This window comes from Pagrus major, chromosome 14, assembly GCF_040436345.1.
Source record: "Pagrus major chromosome 14, Pma_NU_1.0".
In the NCBI taxonomy this organism is placed as follows: domain Eukaryota; kingdom Metazoa; phylum Chordata; class Actinopteri; order Spariformes; family Sparidae; genus Pagrus; species Pagrus major.
In genome coordinates, this window is record NC_133228.1 from 8,996,137 (window position 1) to 9,018,612 (window position 22,476).

Here is a 22,476-nt window from a genome sequence, read left to right on the forward strand (position 1 = left end):
GTCAGATCTTCAACAATGAGCTGTTTGGTGCTGTGGCTGAGGAGAAGGAGGTGAAGGGGATCGTCTCCAAGCTGATGGAGGCTCGACACAGCAAGAGCATGGACTCCTATGAGCTGCTGGCTCAGTTCTGCAGCAAGGAGAGCATCACCAAGTTCATACTGCCGCTGAAGGAGGTGAGCGGGGATTCAATTTATGTGAAAAATATAAAAATACATGCTTACATACATAAAACATCTCATAAAACAAATATTAGTCAGGACAAAAGTGACTTGACCCAATACCTAGAATTTGACTTAATACAGGCCAAAAGTATCTTAATACAGTTCCGAAGAACTTCTCTTAAAAGAATAATAAAAATAAAAATAATTCAAATGCGAGATGAGGTACTGCATTAATTTGTGTCTCATTTTGACATCAGTATAAACGACACTGAAGGAAACTGTTTCAGCTTTTTACAGGCCTCGTGTCTTTTTCTGCTTATTTTGCTTAAATTCACACTATTCTTACTATAACTTGATACATACTGTAAATAATGATATTTTTTCAGTTCAATAATTAAGATTGAGAAGTACAAAACTATTCATGTTTCATTTATCTTACAATCTCTGAGTCACAGCAGAGCAACTAATAGGACTGTGTGGCTAGCTAGCTTAACTAACGCTAGTTGTAAGCACTTTTCACTAAAACACTAGCCTTTTCAGCTAGCTAGCTACCTAGCTTCAGTTAACTAACTGTCTAACTATTCAGGCCAGTGTATTTAATGTGAATCATTCCTTTACAGTATGTACTGCATACTTTTGTCACTGAATTTAACTAGTATCATTATAGGTCTTGAAAGTAAATAATTTTAGCCAGCAAGCTAATAACAAAATTAGCTAGCTAATGCTACTTGGAAATTCATAGACTATCTTTATCTTCAAGTGTATTTTTCATATGTTCACCTAGGAGCACAACAATATGAAATATGTCCTGAAGTCCTGAAAAGTTTTTCGACATAATTTGATTTTATACATTTTTTAAGCATGATTTTTTTTCCCCCATTCCCTCACCTTTCAGATCCTGGAGACCTCCTCCAGTCTGAAGGTGTGTAACAGGGTGGGTGCTGTGCTGCGGCGACTCGTCCTGGGTCTGCTTGTCAACGGAGGCATGACTTCCCAGGATATCTTACTGCTGTGCCACGGCCTAGTCAACGAGAGCCTGCCGCTGCTCACCAAGAGAGACCGGTACACACACAAAAGCTCACATCAATATGCAGTAAATCGCTTGGATGCTTATTTCCATGTATGACTCTCTGTATATGTGTGTGTATTTGTAGAGAGAAAGCCTCAGTTAAGCCTCCTCCAGACCCCAGACTGCCTCCTCCCAGCTGCCTGCTCCTGCCTCCAACTCCTAAGAGAGGAGGTCAGAAAGCTCCAGTCAGCAGCCGAACCAACATGCATATCCTGGTGGACGCAGGCCTCAAGGTGCACACTGAAACACCTAACCAAAGAAACAGCGTTCTTTATACTTCTCAAACAACATGCATAACTTTCTGCATTGTGTCACCTCATCCTCTCCTCCCATTAAATAAATATTGCACATTTCCTTTACCGTAAGAAGTCAGGCAAGCCTTGTTGTAATAGATTTGGTTGATTTGTCTGTTTCTCAGCTGCTCCACCTGAGTCTTAAGAAATCCAAAGTGACGTCGTCTGAGGCCTCGACCCTGGAGATGCTGGATCCTTTCGTACTGCTGCTGCTCGACTGCCTCAACTCCATGCACGTGAAGGTACGAGCATTATTCTGTGTACATGGGTACCTTTTTATCACCCCATCCTCGAGCATTGGCTGATCAAACCTATTCTGATCTGTCTCCTCCCTCTCAGGTGATCACAGAGGCTCTGGTGGCATTCACTTGGCTGTTGAAGTTCCCTCTGCCAGCAGTGGAGCAGAACGCCGACCAGCTGACCAAGCAGCTCTTTATCCTGCTGAAGGATTACTCCAAGGCCGGAGCCGCCCGCGGGGAGAACTACCACCTGGTCCAGAACTGCTTCAAGGTACCAGTAGATAGACACATATACACACACCTTAAGATAAACAGGTCCGTAAATTAATTCTTTGGGGGAATTTCCCTTTAATTTTATGGATAAAACGGCACAAAGCTGATGAGAGATGAAATTAAATCTGTTTTTAATTAAAATAAAATTTCATGGGCCTCCCCGGATTGGATAAACCTAATACAAACATTAAGCTTGAACTGCTGCATTGATTTATGATTATTTATTCTCTCAGGCCATCACAATACTGGTGAGGAACGTCAAAAGCAACAAAATCTCAGAGACCCAGCTGCAGGTGCTGCTGGGATACGCTGAGGAGGACATCTACGACCAGTCTCGTCAGGCCACCGCCTTCGGCCTGCTGAAGGTGACCAGTCAAATGTTGACCTGCTGGTTCTGTGATTTATAAGTGCAGGACAAATCTGAAGATTAAATATCATTAAAAAAACTGTTTATCTGTGTCCTGCAGGCCATTCTGTCTAGGAAGCTTGTTGTTCCAGAGATGGAGGAGGTGTTGAAAAAAGTAGCCAAGCTGTCCGTCAACGGCAGCAACGCTATGATCAGAATCCACTGCAGACAGGTACTCGCACATGAAAGAAGTTACACTTTTCATCTCTGCTGTACACCGAATGACAGAAAGGTTTTTAAGAGCAACTTTATCTGCGTTCTCCTCTGGTATGGGTTTTAAAATGGAAACTCACTCTCAGCCATTAGGAGGCGCAATGATGTAGGTTACTAATGCCCTCCCCTCCCTAACCCACACACACACACGCAGAAATTCATTTTAAGTAAGTACTTTGAACAAAAATTTGACTGTTTGGATTTGGTCACTACTGGTAAGCACAAAAATAAAAAAACAAACATAGCGGACCCGCCCTGAACAGTCGTGTGCTCACTCAGTGTTCATGCTGTGTTTTTCAGATCTATCTAAAATACCTTCTGGACTACCCCCTGGGGAAGAAACTGAGAGAGCACATGGACTTTGTGGTGTCCCAGCTGCACTACGAGCATGACACAGGCAGAGAGTCTGTGCTGGAGATGCTGGCCTACATCTTCCAGACTTTCCCTAAGGTGAGTAAATATCCTCTCAAGTCTACATGTACGAGAAGTGGACAAAAAAATAAACAGTTGGCTTTGCACACATAATCAGAGCCCAAACAAAGGAGACGATAATCTCAGCAGATTGTGTTTTAATTTTCCTGCTCAGGCTCTGCTGTTGAAGTACAGCGGCCTGTTCTTTGCCCCGCTGGCCCTGGTTGTGGTCAACGACGACTCAGCACGCTGTAAGAAAATGGCCGCCATGGCAATCAAGGGCCTGCTGACCCAGCTGGATTTAAAGCACCAGAACACCCTGTTCTCCCTCGTCAACACCTGGCTGAATGCAGAGAAGGTACACTCACACACTCCCAGGGCAACAACGTTGATACAAAACTGAATTCAAATCAATTCAAGTCATTTTTGACAGTTTTTGGTATTTTCTAATATTTGTTTGATTTTATGTGCCCTTCAGTACCTTTGGTATGCTTGAAAGTCTTACATAATTTTGAGTAAGATCTAATTTAAACCTCTGACTTTCCCCCCAGGCCAGCCTGCGGCGTCTCGGGGCTCAGATTTGTGGTCTCTTCGTGGAGGTGGAGGACGAGAAGTTTGCCCGTCGCATGGACGACCTGCTGCCTCTGCTGGAGAAAGAGATAAACCCCGACTGCTATGAAGACGTGAGGCGACACATTTGCACCCATTATCGACCACAAATTCGAAACCTGAGGAAAAGAAGGCATGACAACTCTGTCTTGTGTTTCAGATCGAGGAGGAGCAGGAGGAGAAGGGAGCAGACAGGCTGCTGTTCAGTTTTCTGTCTCTCATCGCCAAACTGAGCAAACACTGCGGCCTGCTGGAGCTCAGCAAGCCTCAAGACACACTCGGTCGTATCTGGGGTAAAAGAACGATAACACCACCTCTCTGTCGATGAAATACACACATACATTCCTCACACACTCACTTTCTTCCTTTCTTGTGCTCCTGCAGGTCACATTGAAACCCACCTGCGGTACCCTCACTGCTGGGTGTGGCTGACCGCCTCGCAGCTTTTCGGTCAGCTGTTTGCAGCCCATCAGGCAGAGCAGCTGGTCGCTGTTTGGAGAGGAGAGGGAGGAGATGCTTCACCCCAGTCAGCAGCTACAGCCTTCATCACAGATGGCCTGGACAAGAAGGTGAGGCCGAGGACCAGCTGACCTGCGGTGATCTAGTTTCTGAATCTCATTGTCATTGTTTGAATGTTCTCTTATTTCTGCCTTCTTTCTGACGTTCAGATGAGAGAGTTGGCGCTAACTTTCTGCCATCAGCTACAGTCCAAGTTCCTAGACACGGCGTCAGGAGAGCAGGTGCTTAAACTTAAATTTCAGTTACAGTTAAATTCAAAATCACACATGAGATGTGACTGACAGACATATTCTTTCCGCCTGCAGGTGATCAAGAACCTGCTGTTCATCGGCAAGGTGATCTACCTCGTTTCCCCCGAGTCAGACATCACCCCCCCCCAGGAGGAAGCTAACGAGGAGGAGGAGCAGCAGGAGAATGGAGAGGAAGAGGCCAAGGAGGAGAAAGAAAAGGACGAAGAAGAGGGTGAAGATGAAGAGGGGATCGAGGAGAAAGACAAGGAGGAAGAAGAAGAGGAGGAAGATGATAAAGACGATCGGCCTCCTTCCCTGCTGTGGCTGATGAAGAAGCTGTCGCTGATGGCCAAGAGAGAGGCAGCATACACCCCCAAAGTTCCCCTGAAGGTAGGCATAGAAACTGAATAAACAAACTGACCCCGGACAACACAATTTCATACTGTTTTACTTTGTTTACATTTGGCGGACCCTGCCACCTTTCTAGCTTAAAAACAGTGTTCTTCTTCAGCTTGTTTATTCAGTTCTGGAAAAAATAAATACCTCTGTTTGTATTATTGCCTCATTAATATTGTAAATATTAAAATTCTAAGTTTGAATTTCTTCTCCAAAACTACACACACGCTGTCAAAACTCACATGTCAATTTAGGTAAATTTATTTTTAAAAGTCCGTCTTCCCCTCCACTCTCTCCTTCAGAGAACATGTGTGTTCAAGTTCCTGGGAGCGATAGCCATGGACCTGGGGAAGGAGCGACTCGGCCCCTATCTGACCACCATCATCACTCCTCTGTACAGGGAGCTGGACAGCACCTACGCAGACCAAGGTAACTGCTCTAAATCTGTCTTAAAAAGACCAGAAAACTTGTCATAACCCTCAGAATTCCTACACAGTGATTCCACTGAACTCTCTTTCTATGTCCAGATCCCACACTGAAGAACCTGGCACAGGAGCTGATCGAGCTGCTGAAGAAACACGTGGGGCTGGAGAGATTCTCTCTGGCCTTCTCTGCTGTCCAGAAGGAGTTCTCACAGAGGCGAGCTGCACGCAAACGACACAGAGCCATGCAGGTACGTTGAACACCAAAGCGCGCGCGCACACACACACACACACACACACACACACACACACACACACACACACACACACACACACACACACACACACACACACACACACACACACACACACACACACACACACACACACACACACACACACACACACAGACAGAAGAGCAACAACTTCATCTCTAGCAATAAATTTACGTTTCCCTTCTGTTTTATAGGCGGTGGCTAACCCAGACATCGCAGCCAAGAAGAAACTCAAGAAACATAAAAACAAAATCGAAGCCAAGAAGAGGAAGATCGAGTTCCTGCGGCCTGGATATAAAGCCAAGAAGCACCGGAGCCATGCGCTCAAAGACCTGGCCATGGTGCAGTGAGCCACATTGGTGGCTTATCTGTTCATCAAGGACGCTAGGCAGGAATGAGAGCTGTCCGGTTGACCCCAGGAAATGACTCCTCTGATTTGGTCTTGTGGGCTACCTGGCTGCGGATACCACAAGTGTCACTTCATGTTGTTACAGAATGACTTTTACTACTTATTATTTTGTCAGTTGAGGCCAGGAAAAACAGAGACAGATGTTTCTCACCGGTGGTTTGCGACAACATCCTTCTTTAAGCATTCTAACCATGAAAAGTTACGATAACGTGATAAATCTCTTCTGTCGGGTGCCCAAACACCCTTTTGTGTGTGAGGGATTGAAATTGGGACATCATGTAACAGCTGTTGCACAGCAGGATGTTGCTGTTTTGCTAATGACATCAATTCATATGAATTGCAGATCAAAGCTAAACTGTTTCTTTTCCTGCTGCGAACAAAATGTGAACTTATCCTCAGATTTATATTCCGTACAGTTGAATGTACAACATTTTGTAATTAAAAAAAATCACACATTTTAACCAATCATCCATTTTCTGGTATCACAAATTGAACAGCCTCGACACAAAATGGTACAATCACCAATAGCAATCTTTACTGAGAATCATTTTCACTGTACAAGCAGATATAAATATGCAACCATAAAACTTTAAGCATACAGTTAGTGTTCAGTAACTACATTACTAATATGCCAAATCTGTACTTCAGGAATTTAACGGAAAAAGCTACTAACTACTAAATTATTTTAAAAAAGAGTGGAACAACACAAATGAACAAGAGGAAAACAAAACAATAGTAATCCATGACATTGCATCTGCCTGGCGATATTGTACAAAAACAGCCTGGGCTGCAGTAACACTCGACCAGAGAACATATAGTAGAGGTGGAGTACTTTTTTTTTCTTTTTACTGTTTGAGGCCAAATTTATGATTTCCCAAAGTAAATAAGAACATTTTACACAAGCCAGCAGATTGTTTACAGAGAGGTAATTTACTCAAAGCCCAACAATTAAATACTGTATGGCTAGTCCAGCATACTATTTAAAAATTGTCTAATGAGTTGGCAACCAAGCAGCTGGTTCTCTGAAGATGTGTCCCCTCATCTGTGGATGCTCTAGTCTGGAGCAGGAGTGAGGGTTGTGCCCTGATGGGACAACGCTGCCACCCGGTGGATCTGTTTGTAGACATCAGTGACCATCACCTGCTGTTCATCTACATGCGAATGACTGAACCCCTCTGGGAGAAGATGACGCTAACATTGTCCAGTGAAGACACCTGATTTCAGAGATGCTACAGACGATCGGAGTGGACGGGCTGGTCACAGAGTCTTATTTATTGATATCCATGCTAACTTGTTACAAATGGGTTCATAAAACTATCATTTGACATGTCTGTTCAGATGTTCTTTGCATTTCCAAAACAACAAAAACTGTAGATACCAACTTGGCGCCCGTCCATCACTGAAGTCATACAGCTCTCTAAAACTTGTGCCACAGCATCAGGAAGGATGGGATTTACTGTGTTTTGCCCAGTCCAGACATTACTGCAGCCTTCGCATCTGAGTCCCAGGCTTGAAAGGCGTTAGGCATTGGGAGGGCTTGGCCAAGGCTTCAGGTGGGGGTGGGGAGGAGTGCAATCAACTGGTCCAGTAGGGGTCAGTCACAAGGCTTCATACAGAAGGGTCAAAGGTCAGGTGTATATACAGAAGGGGTGGTAGCTTTTACTGTCGACTCTTCAGGGAATCCACCAGCCTGTGAGGAAAGAGAGCAAATATAATTCACCTTGTGTAAACACAAAAAACAAATAACATATTGGGAAATATCTACAACGTATGAACTACTACTGAAGAGAATCAGTAATCTAGTGTCTAGTTGTCTTTTCGCACCTTAGTTCTCTCCCTACAGCAGATATTTAATAGAAAGCTGAGTTTTTCTGAGTTCAGAAAATAATTTACTCCCATTTCTATTGTTTCTCTATATAGTATGGTAAAGCCTACCATTCCATTCCCTCATCCAGGCCTGTGCCCTTTGTAGCAGAGGTCCTAAAGATCTGCCATTTTCTGTCTTTGAGGGCGGGAAGGCCCAGAGCGTTGGCCACCTCTGTGGGCGTCATTGCCTGGTCCATGTCCTGCTTGTTGGCAAACACCACCAGGATAGCTTTCTTCAGCTCTTCTTCCTGGAGAAAACACAAGGTCGAAATATAACACCATGAAGAATATCAGTGAAATGGAAGCAATTAACAGCTGTATTAAATGGTATCTCATAAGAAAGTAAACGCTTGATTGTAGGGCTGCGTCCAGCGTTTATTTTCATTAATCTTTCAATCATTTCCTGGACTAAAAGGTCAATTGTTTGGTTCGTCAAAGTCCAATATGATGTCTTTATACAGTATGTTTTGTTTGGTCATTCCAAAACGCAAAATGTTCTGTTTAATTATATAAAACAGGTAAAAGTAGGACATTTCTATACTTAAGGGGCTGAAAACAGCATTTTCTGCAATTTTTGCATGAAAAGATACTTAAACGATTGATTATTAAAATAGTTGGCCGATCAACTTATAGTTGCTGCTCTACAAATTGTTATAATTAACTGATTGTGCTCTTACTGTTGCAATTGAACCACTGAATTTATAGCTTTGTAATTTTGAAAAACCATTTCCCTGAATTTATGTGGAAAGAATTCTCCTCTTTGAAAATTTCAAATGGTGAGTTTTTAAACCTTGGTTTTAGCCTGGATGTTCAAATTAGTATTTTTAATGTCTGGATTGGACCATTGTTTTTGTGGTAATATAACCATTATTTTGTCAAGAACCGGAGTTAGACAAATGGATAATGAAACCTTGTGGCAGTAGAGAAAAATCTTTGGACACTCCCTACAGTTCTGCCGCATGATGGTTTTAGCTTGCAATGCAATCCTCTCAGACCTAACTTAATTCAATGCTTTTAGGTCGAAGTTGAGAATACGCCTTCTTACTTCCAACATGGCCACCAGCTCAGACTTTGAGATGCCCATCCTGTCGCGGTCACTGCTGTCAACGACATAGATGACTGCGTCTGTGTTTGAGTAATAACACCGCCAGTAGGGTCTGTCGAGCAGAGAGAGAAGCAGAGAGGTCATCAGACAGGAGAGGTGGAAGAGAAGGATGACAGAAGGCAAAACAATTTCAAAACATTTTAAAAGTGAGGTAAAATATGTTAAAATTACATAAAAACAGGAACAGTGAAGCCAATTGTGCGTTACTTTTACCAGAGATTAACTTGATTATGTGTACAGTAACAAAACTATAAATTTAACATACACAAAATTATGATTTCTGTTAATACCCAATCTCCAAGGTCTCAACTGAGTCACAAGCTGTTTGGAGCAACGTCAATGTTCCACAAACACTTTCATACTGCAGCTCTGCAGCACAGCCACCCCCTGCCACTTAACACATACCTAATGCTTGTCTGTCCTCCCAGATCCCACACCTGGAACTTCAGGTTCTTATACGTGACTGTCTCGACGTTGAAACCGATTGCTGTACAGAGAGAAACCAAAATAAGTACAGTGAGGGCAGAGAACACGAACCTGATTATTACCACTGGCTCATCTGCTTGCACAGTGTGATATTCTTGCTGAGTACAACATGTTCAATTTCTATTCTCAGGCTTTGTAATGTAAGGGAGATAACGAGAGAAAAATTATGCTGAATCTAAAAAAGAAAGAATTGGCACAATGTTGATTAGTCATTATAAAACGTCAAATCTATGGAAGTCTATCTTTATTCTAAATGTTTGGTGCTTCACAAAGATCCTCAAAACAACAAACCACAGTGGCTACAAATGCGTTTAAGTGAAGTGTGCGTGTGTTTTTAATGCAAATATTCAGTACCTCTACATTCACAAGCAAAAAAACAGGAAAACACTGGTAAAATTTTCAAGAGCTGTTGTGCAATCAACTGCACACGCAGAAACAATTCAGGATTTTTAATGGGACATGTAACTAAATCAAAATTAGTTTGCAAACCTTGTCATGGATGAAAAGAATATATTTTAAGATCCTCATGATCATCAGGCTGAAGAGTATTGCTTTAAAAAGGAGCGCATATGTCTATATACTTACATTACAATGTTTAAAAACCACATAGTGAGCGCTCCATTCTACAGATTTTAATTCTGATGGCCTAATAACCAAAATATTTGGTTTTCTCACGGTGTCACAGAACTGAATTAAAGCCAGGAAAACCAGCTTGACTTCTCTCCATACAAAGAAGAGAAGCCACCAGACTGGTTGTGTGTGCGTCTACCAATTCTCTCCATAGAGCAGCTTTTGTTCATAACCTAGTTAAAGTACATAACAAGATTGTTTTCATACTACTATATTAAAAATAGTCAATTTTTCCAGAATGAGTGTAACTGATTTTGTGAGGGATACACACTTAGAAGAATTAGAGCAAACCAGTACATACTGGGGATTGTGGTGACCACCTCTCCGACCTGTAGCCGGTACAGAATGGTGGTTTTTCCAGCGCCGTCCAGACCCAGGATCAAAATCCTCATCTCCCTGGTGCCAAACAGGCCCATGAAGAGATTAGAGAAGAAATTACCTGAAGAAAAGACACACAGGGGAAGAGATGAGTGCTGAGAAAAGTCACTTTTCATTAGTGGGTGATGGGTAGAAAATAAACAACTGAACCCTGAATCCATCTAATGAAGTTAATACTGGGTCTGTTGGGTGTCAGACATCACATTGGGCTGAGCTGACCACTGATGGGCGTCTTTATCTTTATTTTTTTAATCAATAATAACTGGGGGGAAAAAAGGTGAACGTTTGTACCTCTGGAACATTTTCAAAGTCAGCTCTTCCTGATTTAAATGACAGTGGCCTCTCTGGCTGTATCACTCAGGTGGTGGAGCACGTTAGCTGAGGTTAGCTTAGCTCCACTCACTCACGTTATGGCATAATGGAATTAACTTTCTTCTTTTTCTTCTCTTATGTCGCCAATATGTAGATGATATAGCTAACATGACTAGCTTGAATTGAAAATGTTTAGGGACTGTCCCCCACCTAAACATCATGGATGAAAATCAAACGGCGTTTACTGTCAATAGCTAACGTTAGCTAGCTAGCTACCTGGTAAAAGTCGCACTGCGCTTCAAATAAAGCACGCAGATACAAATACATTACAATACCGGTATCTAATTATTCATACGCATGTTTGCTGCAGACACAGACGCTTGTTTTATCGACCAATAATCAAAATACTCACCCATTTTGATGAGACTACGGTCCTTGCAGCAACACGGTGGCAGGACGGAAACCTTCTTCCGTGTGGTTGACGTGTCGCTGAACGATGCCACAAAGTCTCGCCTTGATTTTGTTTCGGAGCTTTCGACACATTCACAATGGCATGCATAAATTCAAAATGGACGGCCACAAGTTAAAAGTATTTGCAACAATGCATACATTAATTGTCTTTTAGATGTTATGCGCATTAATAGTAGGTTTACCGCTTTGTAGAGACATAAATCTTTATCGAAAGTGCCGCTTGTGAAAAGAAGACTCACCCGGACGCTGTGGTGCGGGGTACATTCAAGAAGCCAAAACAAATGCGTGTTCCAAACTGTTCAGCAGCTATTCTTAGCAAAGGGAATGTGACAGAAACTGGTGAATTGTTTTGAATGCAGCTCACATTAGACGAAGGAGTTGCCCTCTCTGAACAGCATCAAATTTATGATCATCTCAGACAAGAAAGATTAGAAAGATAGATGTGAAAGCTGCTGCGCGCAACGTTCATTTGATGCAAAATGCAACCGTTCTGAACAGTTTGGGATAACTTTACGATGCGGGAATTGCTCTGAGCTGTGATTATACACGGATGGACCTGGTGCCCGTCGGCTGAGACATCATTTACAATCCGCGGTGAGACTGACGAGGCGGGACCGCCGACAGGATGGTGGAGCGGTCGGACCGAGCCCCTCTGCTGGACTGGGAGGAGGTACCGTCCGCAGAGAAGCCCGACGGAGCGTCGCCGCCCGCAGCAAAGGACCGACTGTCGAGCCCCTCCAACAGTCGTGCCCCAGCAGGATGCTCCTCGCCTGGGTTTGGGTGGAGCAGCGGTCCGGGGGGTCCCACTCCCAGCAGGGCTGTCTCAAACGCAGACGGCTGCAGCGCCCCACCCGCGACCTCCAGCACCCCGGTGGCGGCGGGCAGGGATGAAGCGCTGCGTCCCGACAACGAGGAGCATCACTCGGATTCAGGATCGAGGGAGGTGTCGCTGGAAGAGAGGATGGTGAAATGGGAGGAAAAGGACCAGATTGTGTCGGTCTTTGTGGTTACATTCAATACCAGATCAGGTGGGACATACAATGTGCAACATGAAATTATCAGTGCTATAATAAATGCAGTATATGTTGACAGACAAGAGAAAGGATAATAGAGAGCTGAGGAATAAAACAGATGCATCCTGCCTCGTCTAAAGCAAGCAACTCCTGTCTGACGCCCAAAATGAAGAGCGCATGTTTGTAGCAAGTCTGCAGAACCTTCTCCTACAGGTGTGGCTCTGTCTGACCTGGCCATAAGTTTAGAGACACGATTAAAAGGCCTGACACCTGCTGTAGTCTAACTACAGGGCAGAAAATGTCAAATTGTCACGATGAGTCCTCTGATGGAAATCAATCAGCTGGTTGTTTCTGCAGAGTAGGCCTATACATTTTTAATGAGGGGGCATGCTGAAGACAAGGGTGAGCCCCTGTGAAGCAGCAGCCAGTCAGGTTACCTACCTACAGGAATCATACCAGTTAATGCTTCAGAAAGATGGAGAAAACCTGAGTGCGACGAAGGAGGGTGGAGCTGGGCACCATGTCAGACTGACATGAGACCAGGAGGATGAAAAGATGATGAACAGGTTATGAATGCTTTTTTTAATATGAGCTCAGTGGAAGGCTTCCTCGTGTGAGTACACACAGTCTGATGGGGGGATTTTACAGGAAAGGCCTCCCAACGAACAGGACTCCAGGTAGATGAGCTGGATCAATTCCTGGTCTGTACAGTCAGTACTGTCACCGTGGACTCGCAGTCCTTCATACCAGAGGCAGGATTCACAGGGCAAGTCATTATAAGATAAAACATGATATATTATTGTTGGATATACACTGGTATCCCATAGGGCTGCGACAAATGATTATTTCCATTATCAGTGAATCAATCAATCTGGTTATAATTTCACGATTAAACGTTGACTCTATAAAATGTCAACTTCCCAGACCAAAAAGTGTCATCTTGAAATAGCTTTTTTTGTCCAAACAACAGTCCAAAATCCAAGGACTCTTCATTTACTAACAACAATGACAAAGAAAAACAGAAAATCTTCACATTTAAGAAGCTGAAACCAGCAAATGTTTGACATTTTTGCTTATAAAATGACTGAAACAATAAACTGATTAACTAAAATATTAATGATCCAAATTTTGCAGCTGTTATACAGTCGGTCGATATATGATATGAAATTAAATTATTAATTACAAAACAGTTGGCTGCATCATTATATGTGAAACCTATAGTGCAAAGCATACCCTTTTACTGGGTATATATTATTAAATGTTTTCATCATAACGATCAAAATGAAACAGTGTGTAACACACACAAAGTGTTTTTAGTGCTCACATTAACGTACAGTATCTACAGTTTGTGCACTCAGATGTCACTTGAGAGAAAATAAAGGAAAATACACCTCTGGCCTCGCAACACTAGAAAATGAAGTCTATTATGACGGTTCTGACAGAATTTTGGCTGAAAGATATCACAAATATATTCGACACTGCAGCATCAAGATATGCCCCATCCCTAATTAAAGAAAAATATATAATTATTACATTTAATATTTAAAATGGCACCTACTCTTTCCCCCTAATTAAAAAATTAAAAAAATAATAGAGCTGACAGGAAACCAGGTGAGACAAGGAGAGGGAAAGACATGCAGTAATGTCGAATTGGCAACAAACAAGACTTATAAATGTAATAGAACGAGTAGAGGATGAATCAGAAAAGATTAGGATTCAGTTTTGTGTTTTATCTTTGATAATGCTGACAGAAATCTGAAACAAAATATTGATTTGAGGATAATTTCTTACAGAATTTAATCCGTCAGAGCCACATTGCATCGCATATTAAAGCAGAGCATAAACATGTAATAAAGAACATTATGTCTTGAGTGATTTAACCAGTAGAGACCTTTTAATATTGATCTCTCTGTACAGGAAATAGCCTTGACTGGCACTTTGCAATCCCTGATGCTTAAAGCTAAATACTTCAAGTGTAACAGATCTCAAAGTGACCACAGAGCATCTTTGATGTTGAACTGCAGGTGGTTTTCAGTCTGAGTGGACGATAGAGACCTGCAGGCTCAACCTCATACCTGATCAGCTCATATTCCTGCAGAAACACAGCTGACTGATGCATGTAGCTGGTGAATAGACTGAAAACAACACTGGCTGAGTCACCTTCTCAGTCTCCCTGCTCCTATCAGGCCATGTTTGCTCAGCTGCCGAGTGCCACATAATGAATTCCAAGGAATCCAGATGAGCTGTGTCACTGTGGTTTTCATGAGCATGAAATGAAATGGTGATAATATATTTACTGTCTGGACTTGTATCAGTAACAGTGTTTGTCTGCTTGTGTTTTAATATTCTCTCTCTGTGGCGTGGGCATGATAGGAAACATGCTGGAGTGGTGTCTGCCCAAAGACATGGACCTGGAGGGAGTGGAGTTCAAAGCCATCGCCAGCGGCTCCCACCGAGTCACCACGGACTTCATGTGAGTGTGTGTGCATGATCAGTATGAAGTTTTTCACCTTCTTTGTAACCTGAAGGACGCAACCAAGTGGAGGAAGCTAAGGTATTAGGATGCAGCCCAATGTCTTCCTCCTGGCAGGACAGAAAGTGTTGCCCGGCAAAGAAAAAAAAAGAGCCGAGCCATCTGGCAGTGCCTTTGCTTTTCGTGACTCATGGCTTCGTCTGTCTCCCGCTCCTCTCCCCCCCCTCTATCTACAGCTACTTCCGGAAGGGCTGCTACTTCGGCCTCGCCTGCTTTGCCAACATGCCGGTGGACAGCACGGTGGAGAGGGGAGCGAGGATGAAGTCGGTAGGGATCCTGTCTCCGTCCTACACCCTGCTCTACCGCTACATGAGCTTCCTGGAGCACCAGGTCAGGTAAGAAGAGCTAGATTTTTGATCTCAAAACCCAAAGATATTTAGTCAACAAAAAAAAAAAACTCTACACAATACCTATTTAGTAGCTTTAGTAGTTCTGGAGCTTTGGATCATATCACATGGACTTCCTCAGGAGTTGAAGCTTGCCCAGTTCTTATGGAACAGTAGATGTTCAAATGTATTTTTTTCAGAGCACTTGAAGCAGCGAAGATGTAACTGCCTGGAGAAAGATGCTACAAAAAAACTGACACTTTGGTTGCGTCAGTATTTGACAACACTTTTTCTCCAGGAAGTTACATTTTGTTGCGTTAAAAGTTACTCAAACGTTTAGGCTTTAAGGCTTCAAGTTGAGACTGAAAGTCAGAAACATTCAAGTTTTTAAAAAAGAAAAAGGCAAATACTCACTTTGGAGAAACTGAACATGAACAGTTTTGCTTGATTAATTACTTAAAATGATGGATGAGCTGTCAAAATCTTTTTTAAATTAATTGAATTTTTTATTATTTATTATTATTACATAGATCAAAAATATTATAGCTCAAGACTAAAGTGACTAAAGGTGCAGTTACAAATCCATCTGATGCTTCAGCACCATGGACAGTGCCATGGCACAATTAGGGGTCTGATATTTCAGAGTCATGGTTGCACAAATGTCAGTCACATTAAGGATCAATGATTCAGGTAGACTAGACTAATATATCAAACTAAACAACCTCTGCACTCTCTCTGCTAATAGGGAATGCAGAGGGGGGATGGCAGGCTTACAAGGGGGAGACAGGGAGACAGCATCCCCCCTCATATCACCTACTGTCTACAGCCATGTAAACGGCTCTGTGAGCTGTCACTGTAGTACAGCAGTGCTTTAATCTTAATGCTAACATCAGCATGCTCACAATGACAATGCTAGACATGCTGCTGTTAAGCAGATATAATGTTAGCATGCTAACATTTGCAAATCAGCACTAACCAGAGAGCTGCAGCTGAGGGGGATCAGGAAGTTATTATGCTAGGTGTTTGGTCATTAAAGGGTACCTCCACCAATTTTACACATTGTAGTGTGATTAGCGGTCTTCAGGAGTACTACTGCATATGTGGAAAAAGTAGTTTGAAGCCTTTTGTGGCTCCAGAGGAAGCTGCATGGAATCTGATAGATTGCCGCCAGTGATGTCACTCAGTGGCTAAGTTGCATTGTGGGTAAAGTAGGTGCCAGGCTTTGAAAAGCGGTCAACTAGTCTAGCTTTGCACTCCTATAACACTGTTGGGCTCATCATGGACAGCTTTAAAACAAGTGATCAGAATGGAACCAGAGATAACACCTTCATTATTCCATGCATTCTTTTTAATCCAGGTGCCTACATTACCCACAATGCAACATAGCCAATGAGCCACAAAAGCCTTTATGCAGTAAATGCAGTAGTACTCCTTAAGACCTGTAAACACACTGTAATGTGTAAAATTGGTGAAATTACCCTTTAAGTATTGGACAATGAAATGTTGACCATGATGAAATTAAATCATGTTAAAGAAAATAAAAAGGTTTTATATGGTCACTGATCAAAATAAGAGACCTCAAGTATTGCAAAATTAGCCCACATGTATGATCAAATACGGCCTCTAGGGGCCGCCACTTGGGCTTTATTTTCTCCTCTTAGTCTACTTCCTCTTCTTTAGTTCCTCCACTCTCACACTTTCCTTGACTCTGTGTAAATTTCCTTCAACAACACTGCACTCATTATTTCTACACACCTTCAATAGATTACATCAGATTAGATCCAATTGGAACATGTTGACACATAAAAAAAATCTAAGTAAGAAAAAAACAGAACAGAAAACATGCAGCAAACTCACAACAAGCCACATAATAAATGTGCTGGTGTAAACAGGTCTGTGTGGTACATCCCAAGATTCCCCCCGTCACACTTGCTCATGAACACAGCTCTCTCTATATTCAGTCCAAATTTCTTTCTGCTTGCTTCGGTCCTCCTCTCTTCCCCCTCCACAGTTCCCACACTCTGGCCTCTCCTGGTCGCCCGCCGGTCACATTGCGGTCATGCTCCTTACTCATCATTCCCCACGTAGCCCGCTCCAGATACCTCGTCTGCTGACTGCCATAGCAGTTATATAAAGGGCTCACTGTTGGTCACGAGGTGGTTAAGATATTTAGGAATTTATGGATACTTTCCCCTTTTTTTCACTCTCTCTCTCCTTCCCTCTGTTTCTGATTCAGTGGAATACTGTGAAAGGCATTCTCGTTATAGAATAACCGACTAAAAACTCACATTCTGTAGTCAGGGTCTATCTATGCTGGGTTTTTCCTCTGTACTTCAGCATACTTCTTCCAAGACTGACATCTAGCCCACTGCTTTGGTGGCAGTTCAGTTTAGTCCAGTCTGAATGAGCGTTTCCAGGCCAAATTAATTTGTATGACAAAGAGCTGCAGCTGATCATTTGTGTCACAATGCTGTCTCTGCACTAATTAACGCTTGTTGACTACATTAGTTTCCACATTTTAGTTCTCCATTTGAAAATCAAAAAGGCTCTCTGAGCTGAACACCTGTCCACGTCATCTTGAAAATGAAATCAATCTATGTGGAGGAAAAAAATCAAGGTACATGCATATACCAAAAACAAAACAAAAACACTTTGGTGAGTTTTGTGCTGTGTGTAAAGAGAACCATTTGAACGCAAAGGACAAGTTCCCCAAAAATTGAAGTCATTATCCCACACAAAGTCGGGTGAAGTTTCGTAGTCCACATAACATTTCTGGAGCTTCACAGCAAAACAACGTTCTCCTAAATAGCTTAAGTAGATGCGGACTTTAAAAAAAACATAAAATGGCTCCATACAGCTTGTCCAGCATAATCCAAGTCTCCAGAAGCCCCGGGATCCCAAATTGATTTGAAAAGATGTTATTTACACCCTCGGTACCTGGTCAAACTTCAGACGTAGGACGTGAATTTTTATTTTTGGGTGGACTTGTCCTTTAAGCTGTATTGAGATTACATTTTTGAACCTTCTGAAAAGCTGTTCTTAACTCACTTACAGAGTAATGTCTATTATCTGTCCCTGCTCCAGGCTCCAGCTTCAGTCCCCAGGCCACTACTCTCCACTGGAGGCCTTCTATGAGGACAAGAGAGCACTTCTGCCCCCCAGTGGTGATGGTGTTGTTACTACATGTCCAGCCAATGCCTGGGGAGCTGCAATCAACCACAGCATGCACCCTGAGATGAAGGTAGGAGGGACATCTCCACTTCTATTGCTGTCTTTTTTTTACACTATATCAGTGAGTGACACTGTGCTCCTCTGTGTATGAATACCTGTGCACCAGATCACCCACCCTGCCGGCTGCATGTCCCAGTTCATCCGCTTCTTCGGGGAGCAGATCATGGTGCTGTGGAAGCTGGCTCTCCTCCGCAGACGCATCCTCATCTTCTCCCCTCCGCCTGTGGGCGTGGTCTGCTACAGAGGTGAGAAACACCTGGATTTGTTCACAAGGGTTTGGAAGTTTAAAGGAATAGTTAGACATTTTGGAAAATATCATAAAAAATGATTATTTACATGTTTATACTTCACTATGAGGTCTCACAATCTTTTACAGCTCTGAAGCCAATTAAACTTCTAACACAAATTACCAAAAGACAGTTTTCTGAATGACTCAGGGGATTTGACGTCAGCGTACATGCAGTTCCTCTCCAGCTGTTTCAGTGTTGGACAGCCTGCACGTCATGCACGCACTCACATCCCGTGTCGCTCTCTGTCTCTCCCACACTCATGCATCATTTTTCTAATGCCACCCTCCACCCCCTCTTCCCGCTCAGTGTACTGCTGCTGTTGCCTGGCAAACATCTCCATCCCCGGGATCGGCGTGGCTGTTCCTGAGTTCCGGCCCTTCTTTTACGTCAACGTGGCCGATATCAGCGCCCTGGAGAATGAGCTCTCCTACGTGGCATGTGAGTGGATGCTTGAAACATGTAAAAACAATTTGAAAAGGGCTTGTTGGTCTAATATCAGTGTATCTCCTGTGTGCCAAATCTTGTATTTGGATTTATAGGTACTACTGAGAAGATCTTTGAGGAGAAGAAGGATCTGTATGATGTTTATGTAGACAATCAGAATGTAAAGACCTGCAGAGACGGCCTGAAGCCTCTGCTCCGCCTCAGCACCGCTGACAGGGAGAAATATCGCAAACTCACTGAACAGAGGTAGGTAACACAGCTGACAACAACAACTGATCATTTAAAAAAAAAATAAAACTATGAATTTAGTATAATAAAATGTTTTTACAATGTAGCCAAAGTTGAATGGATCTTATTCTCCAGAACACTTGGAGTCAGTCACACATACACCATCCTGCTGCTATAATACTTGTAAATGTGTATTAATCCGCAGCTAAAAATAGTCCCCAACAAATGCAGAATTTCCTCCTGTTTGAGCAGCATTTGACAAAAACTACAGTGCCCAGCTGTTTTAGGAAATTACTTTTTTTTTTAATGAAACTATATATTTTTGAGCTGCTTAGGAAGGGTTGGAAAGGCAAAAAAGTATTGATGAACTAACATATTTTGGGTTTTGCGGTTTCCCTTTGACTTTTTATAATGACAGAAATATAGGATAAGGCAGCCTCATCACTTAACAAGATGCTCATACATTATGACAAAATGCAGTCGACTATATTGCAAATTAAACATTGTTTTGAAAAATCTGCACTCAAAAATAAATCCAAACTTGTCAGACATATGAACTCTAAAATCATCATCCAAACCAACAAGAACTCAAAAACTGATAAAAATAAATAAAAACATTTTGTCTAATCTTAACTTTTGCAAAAAGACATGAGGAACAGATGTCATGTGACCTAAAGATTTTCACTACATCCTCATTAGTTCTGCACATCACTTGTCCTCTTTTGGATTTCGTCATTTAACCAGATAATATGCACATTCTTGTTGGATCAATGGATGGATTTCAAGTGGAAAATCCCATTGCTGATTACAGCGGTGGTTGTTAGCCATGTTAGCAGTGTGTTGCAAGGGATATCCATAAACTGGACAAACTCATATCTACTCAAATATTAAACTAAGATTGCCAACTTTAGCATATTAACATCATATTAGCATTAAGCTAAGCACAGCCTCATTAAGATGCTAGCATAAACCTGTTTCCGAACTAAAACACAAAAAGTAAAAGTACCACAAGTACACAAAACATATCTTTGTATAAATGCACAGTGCAGTCTCCTCTGTAGGTTTTCAACAGAACAGCTAAATAAGTGTGTGTGTGTGTGTGTGTGTGTGTGTGTAGGCAGATGTTGCTGTACTCCCAAGAGGAGAATGGAGACTGTGTGTCCAGTGAAGAGGATCTCTTTATTCTGTAAGTATATGATTAATTTAACCAGCCAGTGGAGCCGTAACTACTGATTAACCACTGCGAGCAGAGCAGACACGACTTGGTCTTCATATGAGAATTCTGGGAAGAAAAGTCAGCACAGCAGCAGCTCAGAGACTGCTGAGGAGGAAATGAGCCAGACAGAATCTCCCGACCTTTGTCCTCCTCTCACAGTTACTGGGAACATTAAATCTCATGAAGAGATTTGTGCTGATTTCTTTATGTTCTTTTTCCATGTTTTCGCTGCTTCTGTTCAAATCCAATCAAGAGTATTTATATATGTTTAGAACCAGAATTTCCCAAAGTGCTGTGCAAAAAGGCACAAAAACATACACAAAAAAGTAAAGAAATGTATAACAAAACAAAGGCTTGTAAGATCAATTTATAAAAAATAAAATACTGAAGTCATTAATATTAATCAAATCTATTTTAATTGTGAAGAAACAAGATCTGAAACTACCACCTTCCTTCCAGGTTTTTCCTGGAGCAGAACAACAGGATCTTCCAGACCCTCAGCGAGGTGGCAGGGAGCTCCGATCCTACTCTGACTCAGGAGAGCGTGAGGGCCATGGGTCTGGATCCTCATGGAGACCGGCTGTTCCTGCTCCACCTGCTGGAGGTCTACGGCTACGACACCCTGCTGGTGTCGGAGCAGCTGTGCTGCAGTTGAGAAACGACAGACGGATGGCTTACTGCCTTTCATCACTGCTGGTTATAAAAAGGGGGTTGAGCTTTGAGTGCTGCACTACTGGCTTCTTGGAGTCTCCGAGACAGTTTGAGCCTCCATAAGTGTCTCTGGTATTACTTTTTTTTTGGTTCTGTATCTCCTTGTGCTTCTTTTGTTCACAGTGGCTCTGCTCCTTCACAACCTGATGGCAAGAGCAACAATTAGAGTCGCCTCTTATGTATTATAACCAAGAGCCACGTGGTCAGTTCTGCTTCAGATCAACACACCCTTAAAATGGATTACTCTAAGTTGACTGATCAAAGTGAGGCTCTGAATCGGATACAGCTGCAGTATTTCAACACCGTGCCGTGTTTGAATGCAATGGATGGCAGGTCCAAACCCTGAATGACATGACTGTGTAGCAAGAAACTTTATCAAAGCTGAAGCCAGTGGTTTGGAGATTTTCAGAGAACAAAAAGCGTACTGTATGAAAGTGTAAAAGAGAGGGAGCCTTCCTGTAAATAGTCCCGCTTTTTTCCAATGTGTACAGTGTGTCAGTCTGCGTATGTGTGATATGGGGTCCGCCTCTCTGTTAGTGTTACTTTCCTTGTATCAAGTGCTGGATTTAAACATCTCATTTTTAAGCCTCTATGTCCAAATCAGGGCGTCCTCTCTTGAAATCGAACTAAAATGTCACTACAAGCAGGTTGAACCACCCTTGTCTTTAACAGCCATGTCTGTAAGCACTACTGTTAATGCCACAAATAACCAATTCGCCATTTAATGTTGGCAGTAATTATTTTTGGCCCAAGCTAAGACCAAATCAGATTTTCTAATGATGTCCAAAAAGGCAAGGGTGATGATGTCCACGAGGACATAGAGGCTATTTGAAAAAGGCTTATTTGCACCCTGGCTGTCAGCTGGGCCTGCAGCTCAGAAGAATAAGCTGTTAGTCAATGAACACTGTTTTTACTGCTTTTCTTAAAAACGTACAGTTGTGTGTGTGCAGCTCTAGTGTCAAGACAAAGACAGGCTTTCATGGACTGAGTTCACAGCCTCAGATAATACTCTCAATTCAGAGACGGTGAGTTGTTTTTTGTTTTTGTTTTTACAGCTACAATCTGCAGAATGGATCATAGAGAATCTGTTCAGACAGAATTCTATAACTTAAGCTCTGTCCAATCCGAAACACAACATAGCAGCGTATATTTCCAGCTCCGTTAACTTGTTTGCTTATTTGTTAGTATGTTGTGTTGCATATTGCTGTTGATACATGATGTAGTACACATGTGACGTGTCAACGGGAAATTAAGAGTGAACCTTAAAGTTGCATTAATCAAATCTTGGCCACTTGAGGGCAGCAGAACTAA

The 22,476-nt window shown here is 42.4% G+C and overlaps 3 protein-coding genes across 4 annotated transcripts in view; 2 read left to right on the plus strand and 1 right to left on the minus strand.

Annotated features, from left to right (window-relative positions):
* The window catches only part of utp20 (UTP20 small subunit processome component), a 25,793-nt gene extending 18,854 nt beyond the window's left edge, over nt 1-6,939 (plus strand). Inside the window, exons 45-61 of the mRNA XM_073480348.1 lie at nt 6-173; nt 1,057-1,223; nt 1,316-1,463; nt 1,649-1,765; nt 1,863-2,033; nt 2,269-2,400; nt 2,503-2,613; nt 2,955-3,104; nt 3,241-3,423; nt 3,617-3,748; nt 3,835-3,967; nt 4,059-4,243; nt 4,343-4,414; nt 4,499-4,813; nt 5,122-5,248; nt 5,347-5,492; nt 5,711-6,939. Coding sequence (XP_073336449.1) covers nt 6-173; nt 1,057-1,223; nt 1,316-1,463; nt 1,649-1,765; nt 1,863-2,033; nt 2,269-2,400; nt 2,503-2,613; nt 2,955-3,104; nt 3,241-3,423; nt 3,617-3,748; nt 3,835-3,967; nt 4,059-4,243; nt 4,343-4,414; nt 4,499-4,813; nt 5,122-5,248; nt 5,347-5,492; nt 5,711-5,866 — 2,613 coding nt within the window. The 3' untranslated portion in view covers nt 5,867-6,939. The remainder of the gene's footprint in view (nt 1-5; nt 174-1,056; nt 1,224-1,315; nt 1,464-1,648; nt 1,766-1,862; nt 2,034-2,268; nt 2,401-2,502; nt 2,614-2,954; nt 3,105-3,240; nt 3,424-3,616; nt 3,749-3,834; nt 3,968-4,058; nt 4,244-4,342; nt 4,415-4,498; nt 4,814-5,121; nt 5,249-5,346; nt 5,493-5,710) is intronic.
* On the minus strand, nt 6,439-11,498 carry arl1 (ADP-ribosylation factor-like 1). 2 transcript variants are annotated; one of them, XM_073480351.1, is made up of 7 exons: nt 11,413-11,498; nt 11,115-11,233; nt 10,314-10,451; nt 9,302-9,383; nt 8,837-8,948; nt 7,861-8,039; nt 6,439-7,615 (listed from the first exon to the last, which is right to left on the minus strand). In XM_073480351.1, the coding sequence occupies exons 2-7, from the start codon at nt 11,116-11,118 to the stop codon at nt 7,585-7,587; spliced, it is 546 nt and encodes a 181-aa protein (XP_073336452.1). In that variant the 5' UTR covers nt 11,119-11,233; nt 11,413-11,498; the 3' UTR covers nt 6,439-7,584. The 2 variants fall into 2 exon arrangements, with proteins under 2 accessions (XP_073336452.1, XP_073336451.1); XM_073480350.1 differs by lacking the exon at nt 11,413-11,498 and adding an exon at nt 11,356-11,400.
* Nucleotides 11,499-11,798: 300 nt separating this feature from the next.
* On the plus strand, nt 11,799-21,359 carry LOC141008121 (DENN domain-containing protein 11-like). The gene is made up of 9 exons (XM_073480349.1): nt 11,799-12,201; nt 14,560-14,659; nt 14,896-15,054; nt 18,130-18,286; nt 18,383-18,521; nt 18,873-19,004; nt 19,106-19,256; nt 20,356-20,424; nt 20,914-21,359. Exons 1-9 carry the CDS (start codon nt 11,799-11,801, stop codon nt 21,107-21,109), a joined length of 1,506 nt encoding a protein of 501 aa, XP_073336450.1. The 3' UTR covers nt 21,110-21,359.
* The last annotated feature ends 1,117 nt before the right edge of the window (nt 21,360-22,476 follow it).